The sequence below is a fragment of the Spinacia oleracea genome, chromosome 6 (genome assembly GCF_020520425.1).
Source record: "Spinacia oleracea cultivar Varoflay chromosome 6, BTI_SOV_V1, whole genome shotgun sequence".
Lineage (NCBI taxonomy): Eukaryota > Viridiplantae > Streptophyta > Magnoliopsida > Caryophyllales > Amaranthaceae > Spinacia > Spinacia oleracea.
In genome coordinates, this window is record NC_079492.1 from 15,080,148 (window position 1) to 15,096,453 (window position 16,306).

Consider the following 16,306-nt stretch of genomic DNA (forward strand, 5'->3'; position numbering starts at 1 on the left):
ACTGTAGTGACTGATATCTGAATTCTGAAGTCCTGCATGTTTACTATAATCAGAATGATTCTGCAGTTTTTATTGTTATGAATACTCTCTACTGAAGCAAAATATGACAATTATCTCGTCTCCCTGAGATAGGGAGACCATAGCTATGTGTACCTTTTCTTAAAAAAATATAAAAATAAAAATAAAAAACGCAGGAGACGCCAGATACTAACAGCTTGACAGCCAAAATCTTCAATCCAAAAACTATGATTCAAGCCAAGATAATTCAAATAAACAAAGCAGATCATCAGTAAAAATGTTGGCAAACATAAACACATGTACTCGTAGTAATTAACAAGTTAATCTTACATACCCATATGGCCATACATTGATGTATTTGTTTTTAACATATATAGAGCTGTTAGACAGCACACAAAATGTACAACATGAAACACACAAAAAGACTAGGCCATATATGCACCGCCACCATTGGTCTGAATAAAACTTCCGACCCTTTTCCTTATCTCATCCGGGTTCGCTCCAACTAGCTTGTCAACTACACTGCCATTCTTCATCAGTAAAAAGGTTGGCATAGCTTTCACTTCCATCTTTGAAGCAACTTCCTGAAATTGAAACACCAAAAACAACATGTGCAAGCTTGATAAATATACAGACTGATCAACCAGTTTTTGTTCAGTTGCAAACTAAATATTGAGATTTTAGCATATATACTACCACTGCTAGCATATCAAACATACAAAATATCAAAATCACAATCAGGTACTCTTAAGCATTATTCACAATCTTGACTAATCAACTTTAAAAAAAGGCGTTATGAATGCCATAGATAAGCAAATTCCAGTGTAATAATCCGTAGTGCCTAACATGGAGCTGTCAAAACAGGTCATCGGGTCGGGTCCGGGTCATCTCGGGTCTCGGGTAATGATCAGGTCAGGTTGTGTTGGGTCACTTTATCACTCGGGTGCAGGTTGGGTTGGTATTCGGTTGGGTCATGTCGGGTTTTTTCCCATTTCGGGTACAAGTCGGGTTCGAGTCGAGTCATGTTTGGGTCGGGTTCAATTTCGGGTTTGGGTCTTATATAGTCGGGTTTGAATCGGTTAATATCTGGAATTGGGTCAAGTTCGGATCAGATAATTTTTGGGTCGATTCAAATTCAAGCCGGATTCACTCTCGGACACGGATTAAGATCGTCTCAATATCTGATTTAGTCATCTTAAAATATTCAAGCGTAACATATTTACTCTACAAGTCAAGTCATAACAGGTTATGTGGTAAAAATCGGGTTAAGGTCATTGTCGGGTATCGAATCGGGCTCGGATCATTATTCAGTCGGATCAGTTCGGCTATCGGTTATCTTTCGGTTGGGTGTCGACTTTGGGTTCGGGGCATACAACGTCGGGTCAAAATCGATTATCGGTTTTTACGGGTCGGGTACGGATCGGGTTTCGGATTACCTGTTTTACCAAAATTTCGGGTCATAGTCGGTTACGGCTTCGGTCGGTTTAGGTCCGGGTTTTGAGTCGGGTCAGTTTTTTACAGCTCTAGCCTAACATGACACTTAAGTTAGGGACTTGGGACTAGAAGCAGTCAGTCAGCCAGCCACTTCCAGCCAGTTTCATTTCATGAGACATGGTTTTATTTTCGTTACAAGAAGAATTCGCCTTTATTAGATTCTCTCTAATGAATTCAACCGGAATTGGACACAAACCAACCCGGGTATAAACTTACTAAAAATGACAATGATTAACTGTTTCATACTCCCTAATACACAACAACTGACGATAGGCCCTATTATCACCCAACCAAAAATTTGACCAAAACCGGACTAAGTTACTCATTACACACATACCTTCTACCCAAGAACAACAATTTCCTAACTGACATTACCATAAAATGAGTAATTAAGAGAATCAAAATACAATCCAATACATCATATTCATCAAATTTGACATGCCAAATTTAGCCATTTCTTTAGGGGTCAGTAAATAATTTTTAGCACAAGACATTAAAAATCCATCCGATTTCATCATTTCTTCCTCTAAAGATCCATCAAATTTCCACAGAAATCAACAAAACCAGGGCATTTTTCGCCATTTCTTTGGGGGTCAGTAAATAATTTTAGCACAAAACACTACTCCATCATCCAATATGCCATATGGTAAATCATACAATCAAATTTCACCATTTCATTTTATACAAATCAATCCACAACAAATCAACAAAACCGGGACATTTTTCAAAGGTAAAGATATTACCTTGACATCATCGACATCAACATTGATAAACATAACATCAGAGTAATCTGAAGCCAATTCTTCAAACAATGAATTCATTGCAACTGATGGAATGCACCATGAAGCTCCAAAGTGAACCACAATCTGCATAACATGATAGAAACATCAATATATTACCAAAAACCAAATTAATTGAAATAAATTACCAAAACCATTTACCATAATACCATTTGATTGTCATCAATCTGAGGTTGGATAAATGAATTGCCTCTAAAATTACACCCAAAAATCAATCAAAGAAAATATCAAAACCCCAAATTATTTCATTACCCATTAAGCCATGATGATTAAAAATATTTGATTTTTGGAAAACTAATCATCAGCATAAAGAAAATAATCCCTCTATCCGGATTTGAACTAGTAATAATGTGATAACTAAATCCGAACATAATAATTTAAACTGTAAATTGACAACACAGTATAAGATTGTTGTTTGGCTTTGTTGACAAAAAAGAAATGAACTTACAGGGGAATTCTGTTGTTGGGCTTTGTTGACAAGAAATTCCCATTGATCCTTAGATTCCACCTTGGACACCATTGATGATCTGTTGTCTTCGTTTTGGCTCTCCATCTCTTTTTCTTTTGGTAATTTTATTTGATGAGTAATTAATGTTATTATATAATGAATCAAAATGAAGTTGACAACAGCTGAGCTGATAGTTTCGAATAACAAGTCCAACAACAAAGTGGATGTGAACGAACTATTGTTGTGTTTAGATAAGAGACTAGCACGAATCACCTGGTGGACCCACAGATTAATTAAATTATTTACAAGAAAGATTTTGTGATCTTGCTTTGTTTTGGGAATAATTAGGAAAATTATCGAAGATAATCTATACTAATCCCTTTTTCTCTAAAAAAATAAAAAAAGTAAAAAATCTATACTAATCACTCCGTCCGTAAAAGATTACTCATATTTTATTCACAAATTCTTATTTACATGGGGTGTACGATAAATATTATACACCGAATTTAAAGTTGACGTAAAATGCTTAAAAGTTACCCTTATATGTAAAAGTTATCTACTTTTAAGTAATTAATTTTTTCATTTTAATAAAATATATTTCTTCGAAATCACTAATAATGTATAAAATTAATCATTTAACACTTTAAAATGTTTATATATTAATTTTTTTTTAATAATATAAAAGTTATAGAAAACTGAGTAAAAGTTAGAGAAAATTGGGTAAAAGTTATGTTGGTGCACAATAAATTATTTATTGTGCACCTTGTGCATGCAAGACCTTTTGTACACAAATTCTTATTTACATGGGGTGTACGATAAATATTGTACACCAAAATTAAAGTTAACGTAAAATGTTTAAAGGTTACCCTTATATATGTAAAAGTTACCTATTTTTTAATGATAAAATTTTTCAATTTAATAAAAAATATTTCTTCAAAATTACTAATAATGTATAAATTAATCATTTAACCCTTTAAAATGTTTATCAATCAACTTCTTTTTAATAATAATATAAAAGTTGGAGAAAAGTGGATAAAAGTAGAAAAAATTGGGTAAAAATATGTCGGTGTACAATAAATTTATTGTACAACTTGTGCATGCAAGACCTTTTGCAACATGAATGAGATTATGTGAGAAGGAAAGGATGCAAGAAAAAGGAAGGCAGAAACCCATTTAAATCAGGTAATATAGGCAAGCAGGAAACTTTACCCTCGGATTCAATATATTACAATACATCAGAATAACCAATTAATGCAACCCCCCTATAGCTGCTTATACAAATCCAATGCAAGCTCATCATGTGATTATGTGGATATAGATTACAACCCATACACTCTAGGAACATATTTCTTACAAGTAAACATATAACCAACAGGAGATGTGTGGTTGTGAGATTAGATGTTAAGAAAAAAAAAGGAGAGGGAAGAAAAAGGATAGTGTCTTTAGCCTATGCTTAATCGAGGATCTGCCGATCTTATAGCTGTCTGACGGCGAGGAACTCCTATCTGACAAGTGTTAACTCTCGCTGCAAATCGGAGGGAGCAGAGTGACTCGTTGACTGATGATGGTTCGGGGGAGAGATTGACAAACATCAGTGTCTTGGAGTCGCCGCTAAGGCAAGGCTGATGCACAACACGAAAATATTAATGTTAATTCAGTTACAATATTATTCATGAATTTAAGAAGTTTTAAATCTTAAACCCTAAAGCCTAAACCCTAAACTCCAATTCAGAAGTTTTAACCAAATGTGTGCAGACAATTCAGAAGTTTAAACCAAATTTAAGAACGACAATTCAGATTTCATGAGAAAAATGTATTCAGAATTATTTCAAAAAACAGGATATAACAAACATGATATCAAATTCTATTTGTCAACTACAAAATATGCATATAGGTCAAATGAATGCATAGCCGATTATGTTTCTTCCTTCTGGAAGTATTTTGCAGTCAATTTGTAGGCTAGTTAAAGTCCTGAGCTAATTAATAAGAGGTAACATCAAAATGTATAAGATGAGAATAGTAGCTTATTTTGTACCTGGAGAAGATATGTAAGCTTTGAGTTCCTAAACGGAACATGGCTTTCCTTCTTGGCCAAAGCAAATATAACATCAGCAAGGCAAGACAAGCTCTTATTTATGGCCTGATCATAGCAAAAAGAAGTTGGTTTCCCAAGTTACAAACAAAGTGGCTTTCAAAGCTATAAAACCCAAACAAAATTCCTAAGAAATATAAATACCTGAGTCTCTTTCAGTTGATCACCTGTTGACCCACTTTTAGAGAGCCTCTCACTTCCAGCAAGATCAATAAGATTTAATACACCATGCTTTTCAGTGGTCTGGAATAATCAAACCACCAATGTAAGAACAAGCCATACTGTTTGAAGAAAATGATATAAAGATGTAAAGGCACCGGAAAAGAACCTACCGCGTTTTGTGCAGTTATCCGCAGGGTAAAGACAAAGTGACTTCGTGATGATTGCTCATTCATCTGTGTCTTGCCAACCGACCTGGAAAATAACAAGGTGGAATCAGTAAGCAAACTAGAGAAAGAAAATTATTCTTGCAAAAGATTCGCGATAGAGATAAAGCATAGCAACAAGAAAACACGAATATGTCTATTTCCCTTTATTTGGATGTTGTATGTATAGATTGGGGGAAGGTAATGAAGGGATCCAGTTTCCTGTCCCTTCTCCAGCCTCCAAGTAGAGAGATTTAGAGAGATAAGAATCTTTCAATATCCATCACCCTCGTGATTTTCAGTTCTACGACCTTTTTGCACACAGAGAGAAAGCATAAAGAACAAACTAACTTACCGGCATTGACCAGCTTGATGCAGAAGAGAAGCAACCTCTTTTGAGCTGCAGACATCAACAATGGTAAGATCGGAAACGTATGTGTCCCCGTTTGCATCATGCTTAATTGCATACTGCTTTCCTGGAACACCATTTTCGGTACGGGCTGCATCCCAACTTGTTCGGGTAGGTGCTAGCAGATCCCTGATCGTTTCATTGTAAATTTCCAGTACTGATGCCTGAAAAAATATAAAAAGAAAATCATGACTTTTGAAAACTCGAGCACATTACATCTCCATCCATCAAAGAAATTGTCAGTTTGCAGCAAATGTGAGTGAGTAAAAATCTCAATGCAGTTTACAATTCCTACAGGTTAGTACTTCTATATGTTATACATATCTTATACTATCCTGCTATTAAAAGTTTCTCCAATACATGCATTTGAGAGAAATAAATAAAACCACGACTTTTTGACATATTACATCTCCATCCCTAAAAGAAATTGTCACCTTGCTAAATATCTCAATGCAGTTTACAAATCCTAGAGGTTAGCATATGTTAAAATATGTTAAAACGTATCTTTTACTATCCTCCTGTTCAGATTTCTTCAATTCATGAATTGGAGAGAGCCAAGTAACTAGCTTACCTGCATTTTATACTTCCAGCCCTGGACTGAGAGCCTCTGGCTAGTCTCAAATATCTGCTCCAAAGAGCGTGGTATAAGCCCCTTCTGGTCCATGGACTGAGGCCTGCCCATCATGGTATACGTTTTTCCTGACCCCGTTTGACCATATGCAAATATACAAACCTGCCCAAATATAAAACAGACATTCCCTATTAAAACTAATGCCTCAATTCCTCAAGAGGAATACAAAAGTACCAGATCCACGCAACATGAGCATTCACAAAAACACTAAAATTCAGTGCTCCGGACCTACAGAAGTACAGAGTCTGTAGCACATCAGGATCAACGAACTTAACAACATTTATAATAACAATGATGACACATAACTTCAGAAACTGGCGTTGTTTATAGCATGAAAATAGCTTAACAGCTACAAATTGATTTAGACCTCCTTAAAAAGCCAAAGACAATTCTGGTACAAGAATATTCAACAGATCTCATGCTTCTATTTAAACAGAAAAAACGTTTAATATATTACCTTGTATCCATCAAGTGCACTCTGCACCAACTCAGATATTTCGGAAAACACATCATTCTGAGAGGCCTCTTGAGTGAACACTTTATCAAAAGTGAAAGCATACTTTTGTCCTGAAAAAAGAGGAAAGGAGTCAGTAAAACTAGTCCTTACAATCTTTCGACCATAAATTCTACTGTATAACAACGTGGAAATGTGAATTTCCATTTTAATTCTTCGCCTCAGCATTGACAATGAAGAGAGAAACATTTGGAAAATCAAAGCAAGGATGTAGACTATACACACTAAGAGACTGGAACATTTCACAAAATACAAACGCCTCAAAACATACCGCTTTGAACGAGGTCAATGCCCTGTTCTTGTCCTTCATCCGAGGTAGGATACGTGATAAATGGTAAATCTGAAGCACAGCCATCTTCTGGAAGTAATGGCCTCACTCTGCAGAAGACGCGGATGTTTCCTTTTAATTCCTGTAGCACAAAGCAGGAAAAAGGTTATAGAAATTTCACTACGATCACCTAGGAAGACATCTGTACAATTTTCAAATGAAGGAAAAAACACGATTAAAAGGAGAATAGAGATAGGACTTCATCAGAATCAGAATAAATGACCAAATTGTATACTACTCAGAGTAAGCCGTGCAAACAGTTTTCCCTTAGCTTCCTTCGATTAGGTTCATTTCCAGTGTTTTTTGTTGTACCTCATCTTCTTATAATCATATTTCTCATTTTCCTTTTGCCCTAAAAAACATCAGAATAACAAAGTTCATCGATTCCAAGAAAATTGTTACCAAAATAGTGTTGTGCAGCTTTCTCCTCAACATCTCCTTTTCATTAATTTGATGCTCAGCATCTGCCAAGCGTTGTCTTAAATGACGTATCATTTCCTTTTGCTCTTCATACTCAGTTCTAGTTTCTGAAACAGAGAGATCTGCCATCTGCACAGAACAATTTTAATGTGAAAAGTGTTCAATGTACAGGCTAGAAGGTGAATGGTACTGAGTACATCAGAAGCTCAAACTAAGTCCTGAATGTTCACCTTAAGCTTCTCATTGGCTGAAGCAAGCTGATGTTGAAGTATACGCAATTGCTCCCTTTGTGAAGCACAAGTTTCCTACAGATGGTGAACAGACAAAACGTTCAGAAACGATGAAAAGCTTGGCCGAAAGCCTAAACGCAAAATATCAAGGTAACAAACCTCCAAGGCATTTGACTGAGTCATTAAGTTATCCAATGTTTCTACAGACTTCCCATTTGCCTCTTTATACTTTTCGAGGTCAGCAGTTAGGAGCTGTATTTGTGAATGCAACCTATCACGATCGTCTCTTACTTGTTGCAATTCCCCTCGCAGGCGATTCACTTCACTCATAAATGATTCTTTTTGTTTTGCAATCTCATCCTGGGAGGCCTGGAAATATACAAAGAGACGAAATCAAACACAAATGAATCTACTTCGATCCAATAACAAACAATAATCTCCAATTCAGTTACTTTCATCTTCACCATACAAAATACTGAGAGGAACAGAAAATTATCCTGCTACCTATAGAAATGAAAAGTGGTAGATTGTTTGACCTCTGGGATGTCATATTCACAACCCTTATACTCTTAGCTACAAATTTATACACCAAGAGCATCCTAAACTATCACCATGGAAGACAGCGAAAAAGAAAATTTGATGTAAACATATTAAGTTCCTCGATAACAGATGAGGCATACTGAAATATTTAACAGAAAATGATGTAAGCATACCCAAAAAAAAAAAAAAGAAATGGCACATACGGAGTAATATAATAATGATCAAAGTTGAATCAGATAACTCGCAAACACATGCAATAAGGAGCCAGCTTTCATCAAACAACTTACCCTTGAGACTGTTAACTGCTCTTGCAAAGAGGTGTAATGTCCCCTTAAGGTACCCAAATTCTCTACGATTGTGGATTTCTCCTTCTCCACTCTTTGAAGCGTTGTATTAGCTGTTGCAAGATCTGTTTGCAGTCTGCTGTTATACTGCTGTAAGCTTGTATTGTACTCTTGCAAGCGCTTGTACATGTCATTGACTGATACTACCTACAAAGTTTTATGTTTCAGAGGACAAAAGAAACATCATGAGCACAATAAACCTGTGGCAAACTGGCAACAGAGAAGTTTATAGATGCTCTACAATACCTTTTGGTCAGCTGTCAATTTTTCTTGCCTAGTTTTCTCAAGCTCCAGTGAAAGTGAAGCATTCAAATTTTCCGCAGCAACTCTCGCGTCTTTTTCTCTAGTAAGACATTCAATCGCGTCCTACACATTTCATGGTTGGAGAATTTTGAAAGAACTGAAGATAAAATAAACAAATTCATACTATTAATGAAATCAATTAAGCATACCAGCTTATCTGACTCTTCTCTCGAAAGTTTCTCCGCCAAAGCTGCAGAATTATGTCTTAACTCGCCAATGGTTGCATTAAGTTCATCTTCCTTGTTCTTCTTCCCAATCTCTAAAACCATAACACATATTAAATTAGATATGAACAGTTAGAATGTGAACATGATCACTCATACTCTCCCTTTCCAAACTCCAAACTATACACTTGGGTTTGACAAATCGACAATCCATAAATTAAACCTAACGAAAATGAGTCCCACTAATTGGTGATTCCAATCCACATCTAAAGGCTGGATACTGATAAAACCCTAGATGATAAAATTTTAAGATTTGTAATTGATCAAGACCTAATTGTTTGATACTGATAAAGCTCAGATAAAAGCAATTAAATCAAATTATCAAAGTGATCATGAATTAAGACTACAGATAATTTCCGATTACTTTGGTATTTTCCCAATACAGAATTTTATATGATACAGCAATGTACTAGGGTTAATGAAATTACCGATTTCCGAGCATTTGTTCTCCGAAGCATCTAACGCATTCCGCAGCTTTTCCTGCTCCTGATTGAGGTTTTGTTCAACTCCTTGAAACCATTTTAAACAAAGCTTGAGTTTTTTGTTGAACTCCGTAACTTGCTCCAAATTACCCTACAAATCAAAATCAAGCAACCCAAAATACTTAAAACAACTTCAATTATCAACACCACCTTAATCAATTAACCAAAAATAACATTTCAGGTTCAATGCAGAGTTCAAACCTTAAGATCGTACTTTTTGCCCTTAGGTTTCTCATTCAGTAACGCTGCGACTTCCTCCTTTGTAAATTCTACATGCTCCGAAACCTCGGCAACAGATACTGTATCACTAGCAGTATCTTGATTGTTGGAACCGACTGCGGAAAGCACCTGCCTCGCCCTGCTCGCCGCAGTGGGCCCTGCCAATCTCGCTCCTCCGGCGATTCTCCGGCGCTTATCAATAGGGATTTCTTCTCCGCCATCCTTCTTCTGCAATCAAACAGAAACGGTAAAAAATGAGTGAAATGACAACAATAAGAAGCATAAGAAGAAGCTTCAATGGCAGAAAATGAGGAGAGAGAGTGACAGTGAAGTACATTGGTAGAGCTATTGGGAGGTCGATTTTGGTTACGAGGCGCCATTGATGATGACGAGAGGGAAAATGAGCGTGAAATTGGTTCAGAATTAGAGATTTCGAAGATTTGATTTTTGATTTTAGGGTTTTGCAGAAAGGGGGAAGGAGCGGATTTGGGGAAGGGGAGCGGAGAGAGAGACGTTGGAGAGTTTTTCAAAATTTGAAACTTTGTCAGCGCCTTATGATTCTTAAGGGACCCTCTTAATTTGGATTATGAAGTTAAACTCGTCGTTTTGCGTTCTTGGAAGCCTGGAACGAGGTTTACAAGTAGTAGATTAATCGATTTCTCTCTTACTTTCTCTATTTTACTAGTCTTATATACATGCTATGTGTACGTACGTAAACAACGGATTTGTGTTATTACATTTAAACCTGAAATAACATATATAAATATAATATAGATGCGATGTGTGCGAATATAAGAAACATATAAGTTACATAGAGCCGAAGGCATATAAACAAATTGATTAAAATGGTAATAATTTATTTAAGGGGCTATATTGATTAAAATGCTTAATTGGGCTATTCCTATTGGGTAGATTGTCATTATATTCTCCGTTCTCTAATTGTGGAGGGTATTTTAGTAATCTAAGGGGGACATAAAAAGTGGATTTACTAAAACAACCTCAGCTCTTCACTTACGAGTATATAATACTAGTCTTATTTGCGATGCGTGCGGAATTATATAAAACATAAAATTGTATTACAACCACTAAATATAAATATTAGATAAAAAAATATGTTCACAAAGTTTATATTTAAAAAAAGGAAATTTGGTGAAACACTACCTTTAAGTTTGGTGGTTTTGTGAATTGCTACCTTTTAAAAAGAAAATTATATTTTACTACCTTATAAGTTTGGTTTGTTTGACTAACACTACCATTTTCCGTTTTTTGTTAATGTTTTACGTCTTTGGACTCCATTACAACGGTTATTTAATATGGCAATTGCACAAAATGACAAATGAATAGAGATATTTAAAAGAATAGAAGAAATACACGACGGAAAACATTAACGAAAAACGTCAAATGGTAGTGTTAGTCAAACAAACCAAACTTATAAGGTAATTAAATAAAAAAAAGTTTTTATAAGGTAGCAATTCACAAAACCACCAAACTTAAAGGTAGTGTTTCACAAAATTTTCTTAAAAAAAAATATAGTTTATGGCCCGTGCGTTGCTCCGGGTTTTACTTTAAAAAAAAAATATGTGCGTAGGTGGTGCCATTATCGAATTTCCAAGATCAGTGGCCGGTCAATAAACTTCCTTCCCATATCCGAAAATTAAAACAAAGTCGAGTTCTCTTCGGTCTTCATGATTAGTTGATTATTTATACCCTTGTCAATGTTTCCCTCTTCTGCACTCATAATTACACTCCATTACCCTAAGTTTTTTTTGTTGTTTAAGCTGAAGCTGAGAAGAGAATAATTGTACATTTATAAGTTAAGTAATTAATTCCCTTTTGTTTTTCCGTTATTTTCTTTAATTAATTATTATTCATTTTAAAAAGGTTATATTTTACTCTGTATTATTTATTGAAAGATGTAACATCATTGTGGCTAGCTAGGATGGTAAGAATTGTAACTTTTAATTCAAGAGGTCTAGTGTTCAATCCTTACTACATGATTTTTGGTTGTCAATGACATGCCATGATACTTAATAGTGGCGATATGGCGTAATAAGGAGAGTTTTACGCGACACATATCTTATGAACGCCTTTTAATATATTAGTATAGATTAAGGTTATACTATACGATCATATATCTAAATAGTGAAACAGAGTAATCATGCCTTTACATGACAAAGAATCTAAATCTTAGTACCAAAATATAAATTCCAAAATTCCATCATATACTTAAGAGTTACCCCAATTTTGTTTCATTAACCCCATTTATGAACTTCATCAATCAAACTCTTTGAAAAACTTTCTACAGCTTTTTCCACAGCCATTTGATGAGGAGATACACAAATGAACAGAAAAATGATTCTCCATTGATAGGTCCATATAGAAAATCTACTCCAAACTTCCCATCTTTATCAAGCTTCACTCTTGTTTTCACCTCACCATTCGCAAGCTTGTAGTTAATGGTTACTCTAAGCCCTGCATATATAAAACATGTTTATATCAGAAACAAACACATATAAGAGAAGCAGACAGTACAATGAAAACACGTTAACTTATGTATACCTTCATAAGCGTTGTTGTGCTTGATATTGTTATACTGACAATCAACACATTCACTAATACCAATGACCTTTACCGTCTTTTGATCACCATAACAAAAGCTTGCAGCTAACAATAGTGTCAAAAGCACAGGAAATTAACAAAATTAAGCAACGAAATGGGCATAAAAATCAATAAATTTTTACATAACTATTCCTCACCAAGAAATTTGTATTTTCTTGTACTCCTCCCTCCCCACCACTACCACCACCCCCACCACCAGAAAAAAGGGAAAAGCCTTATGTTAACAACATAAAATAAATTCTGATCCATGCACCGTGTCGGTGTTTCATTAATTGTTGATCAATTACAACATGCGAAGTATATATAATCAACCATCATTAATTAAAGATTCCAAAACATTTAACATCTTATATAAACATTAATAGAACTCATAAAACTCAAAAATTAAGAGCAAATACCACAAATAGATTAATCCTTTACCTGTAAAACTGAACTGAAGCAGCATAATCTATACATAAAAATTCTAGTTATAGCTTCACCTTCTACTATCTTTATTAATCAACATTTATTTCCCCAACAACCCCAGCAACTAATATCTTCCAATAACGGCAACATCAAAGCAATAACATACAATTTTTTTATCACTAATACAGAGAAAAAAATTAAAAGTTAAAGATACCCACATCTTATAAACATCAAAATTACTAAAGAAACTAATTTAAAAATTAAAGATACCCACATCTTATAAACACCAATTTCTTGAACAAAGGACTTGACTTCCCTATTTTATGCCCAGCAGGAACAATTTCCCAAGTCTTCTCAGCCTTTCATTTTACTCATCGTCAAGTGTGAACTCGTTAGCTTCACACCACAAAATAAATCCTTATCCTATTGTAGGGTTTTTTTTTCTTCGAAACATTTGTACTTTGCTTTTCGTAAAATTGTACATGTTGTATTTTTGAATTTCGAAATGCAAGTTAGGGGAATTTGATGAACCCTGATTATGACTCATCAAAGACCTAACCTTTGCCCGGTTTATCGAAGAGGAAAACTCGTAGTTTTGATTTGGTTTTTTACAACCCCACTCGATCAAAGGGAGCCAAAATCTAGAGTTGTCCTAATGACGTTAACCGATTTTGAACATTTGAAGTATCAAAACTCAATATATAAAAGTCTACGTAAAGACCTCTACAACTTTCAAATATTGAACTTTAACGAAGTCACAACCAAACATATTAAGGGTCCCGTTTGGAAGGACCAAAGTTGACTATCTTTTTGGACAAGGCATTGAATCTTTAAACCGAATGTGTGAGATTCGGGTACGGGAACGAACCTCTTATTTTGGTAGGCTTTAGAAATACATTCGAATACAAGACAATGATTGTTTTGCGAAATCCTAATCATGGCACTAGGTAGGTTGAATCATGCATTTTAGAATCATTGAAATTGCTACTTGTATGTGGTCACTTTGCTTTAAAGTTAATTTAAGGAACCTAAGGCCGGTTTGTCCAAAAATTATCTTCGTTAAGCGTGATGTAACCTTTTGTATTTTGTTGTATTTAGCATGTTCGGCGATGAATGCAATAAACAAGTAAAGCATCATCACAAGTAGAAAATGAATTATTGAAATGCGTACAACAAAGTTTAGGTGCAAAACCACATCGCCTTGAAAATGACGAGTAAAGGATGCGATATTAAAATTTCAATCATAGTAATAGTAAGAGCAATAACAATAGCAATCATCACTTAAGAAAATTAAGAGGATAAAGCCGCGTTATTGAAATTGCAACATTAAAATAGCAATATTGTATTTGAAATCTGAACGCCAAACAACTTCTTAATAATAAGTGTGCCCGACACGGATTCAATTCTCTAAAAATCTTAACTTTAGAAGAGTTGCTCATCTTAAAGTGTCATTGATTTTGAACATTGAAATAGAACTTGAAAAGGGAGGTTCAACATCAAAGATTAATCTAGAATAAGTGCTTAGAAATACAATAAAACACACAATTTTATAAATTACACAACTTCAACTTCAACTTCAACTTCACCGGCTACAAAACATTAAGGTTCAAATGATATGCAGCAGCCATAGCAGCACTTCCAGCAACCTAAGTAAACAAGATAAACAAACAAAATTAATTAGGAGGTGTATGTAGGAAAAATTCAGAGAGAAATTCAAATCAATACAAGTTTGAAGTTACCTCAAGAAGGAATAAAGGATAGCAAGTAGAATTAATTATTTCCAATAACTTAATTAACTTGTGCAATTCCAATATCACTTAATCTTAAAAATTTGTAAAAGCAAGATAAATAATTAATTCATGTTTTTTTTACTACAGAGAAAGAAATATACTTAAAATAAAAATGATTACCTTCTTCATATTCTCAACATCTTCAAGAAATTTCTCGATATCAATGCATATATCATATGCTCTTAACCAATCTTGGGCACAAATGAGAGCTTCTATAGTTTTAGTACCCAAACTGCTACGAAATTGATCAAGTACATGTCCCGATGTACTAAATGCAGACTCACTAGAAACGATGGAAGCCGGTATTGTAACACCCTAATAATTCCTTGCTTTTATAAAATCATTTTCCAACTTAAAATAAAGAAATTACTAAAGCATTACCGCCACCGTGATAACGGTTAAGGCTATTACCAGAATTACGCAGCGGAATTTAATGTCAACTAACTTTTAAAAACATAATTAATGAAATATCGAGGCCTCCTACAATTTGGAACCATAATGGCCCAAAACCCAAAGTATAAATAATTCAAACATTTCAACAAACATAATTAAAGTAAAGTTAAATAGTTCAAAATACGAAAACATGCAACTCTCTCGATCATCCCAAGCCACATGATTCCGATCTACCAACCTGCTATATTATTCTACTCCCCATCAATGCAAGTGCAAATGATAGATCATCATGGGGTCATTAAGGCAAAGGCCATGACCAAAACACACAAAGCACGTAGTCAGCAAAAGCTGAGTACTTACAAGAATAGAGTGAACTGAAACTAAAACATGCATCACTCACTAAGTATTAATCAACATGCAAAAGCCATATAATAATAAACAATCAACCATGAATACAAGACTCGACTCTTGACTCACAATTTAATTAGAATAAGCTTCGAACGGGCCAAAAGAATATTCCATAAAGGAAAAAGGTGATGGGAGCCAACCATACACCAAATAATAAATAATAAAATCGGCCCATACCGAGTGTCGGGCCATACCGACGGAATTCCTGCGCATATTATAAATGAAACAACGTCTTGTATCATTAGTCGGAGTACGAGCTTTCCGGCAAGACTCCCCCCATTGTTCATACTCAAGGTATATACGTTCCAAGAGTTTTGAAGCTTGTTCTGGTTGCACTTTACATTTATTAATATTTTATTAGAGGTGAACTCAAGACTCAACAACGTACATTCATTCAATTAATAAACAACAACCAAAACAATCTTATTTTAAATGCTTTAGGACTTGTGATCAACAAGGCAAGACACTCGTGAAATTACTACCATGTTCCTCCTCACCGAAGTGAGACTCCGCATCATGCACATTAACATGAGGGTTGTGCCCTTGCAAGACAAATCCTAATTCATTTCATACATAATATTCCCAACTAAACCCTACATGTGCGGTGGCTTACGCGAGCTAACCCTTCACATGTGGTAAAATAAGTAGTACAACGAGGTACGAATGATTGGCTCAAAGTATGCTAGACATCCCGTACAATAGCATACAGATAAATAATCCATCCCTTGCATGTGAAACAAACCATACATGCATAAATATTGGACAACATGATTGACAATGAAATCCATACTCATAATAATTTCAACATGCTTGTTCAACAATTAATCCAA

At 34.8% G+C, this 16,306-nt stretch overlaps 2 protein-coding genes across 3 annotated transcripts; both read right to left on the reverse strand.

Moving 5' to 3' along the window:
* Nucleotides 1-264: 264 nt before the first annotated feature.
* Nucleotides 265-2,980, reverse strand: LOC110777718 (thioredoxin-like protein CXXS1). Its single transcript, XM_021982310.2, has 3 exons — nt 2,761-2,980; nt 2,256-2,378; nt 265-602 (listed from the first exon to the last, which is right to left on the reverse strand). Exons 1-3 carry the CDS (start codon nt 2,863-2,865, stop codon nt 444-446), a joined length of 387 nt encoding a protein of 128 aa, XP_021838002.1. The 5' UTR covers nt 2,866-2,980; the 3' UTR covers nt 265-443.
* A 925-nt stretch (nt 2,981-3,905) lies between these two features.
* LOC110777717 (kinesin-like protein KIN-14C) lies at nt 3,906-10,402 on the reverse strand. Of its 2 annotated transcripts, XR_008922932.1 has the most exons (18): nt 10,197-10,400; nt 9,844-10,089; nt 9,589-9,733; nt 9,086-9,195; nt 8,880-8,999; nt 8,577-8,780; nt 7,909-8,118; nt 7,750-7,824; nt 7,502-7,648; nt 7,043-7,181; nt 6,715-6,824; nt 6,198-6,359; nt 5,573-5,790; nt 5,185-5,266; nt 4,997-5,095; nt 4,796-4,900; nt 4,087-4,382; nt 3,906-4,052 (listed from the first exon to the last, which is right to left on the reverse strand). XR_008922932.1 is itself a non-coding variant. In XM_021982309.2 (17 exons), the coding sequence occupies exons 1-17, from the start codon at nt 10,239-10,241 to the stop codon at nt 4,203-4,205; spliced, it is 2,397 nt and encodes a 798-aa protein (XP_021838001.2). In that variant the 5' UTR covers nt 10,242-10,402; the 3' UTR covers nt 3,906-4,202. The 2 variants fall into 2 exon arrangements, 1 of the variants encoding a protein (XP_021838001.2); XM_021982309.2 differs by having other exon boundaries at nt 3,906-4,382; nt 10,197-10,402.
* Nucleotides 10,403-16,306: the final 5,904 nt, after the last annotated feature.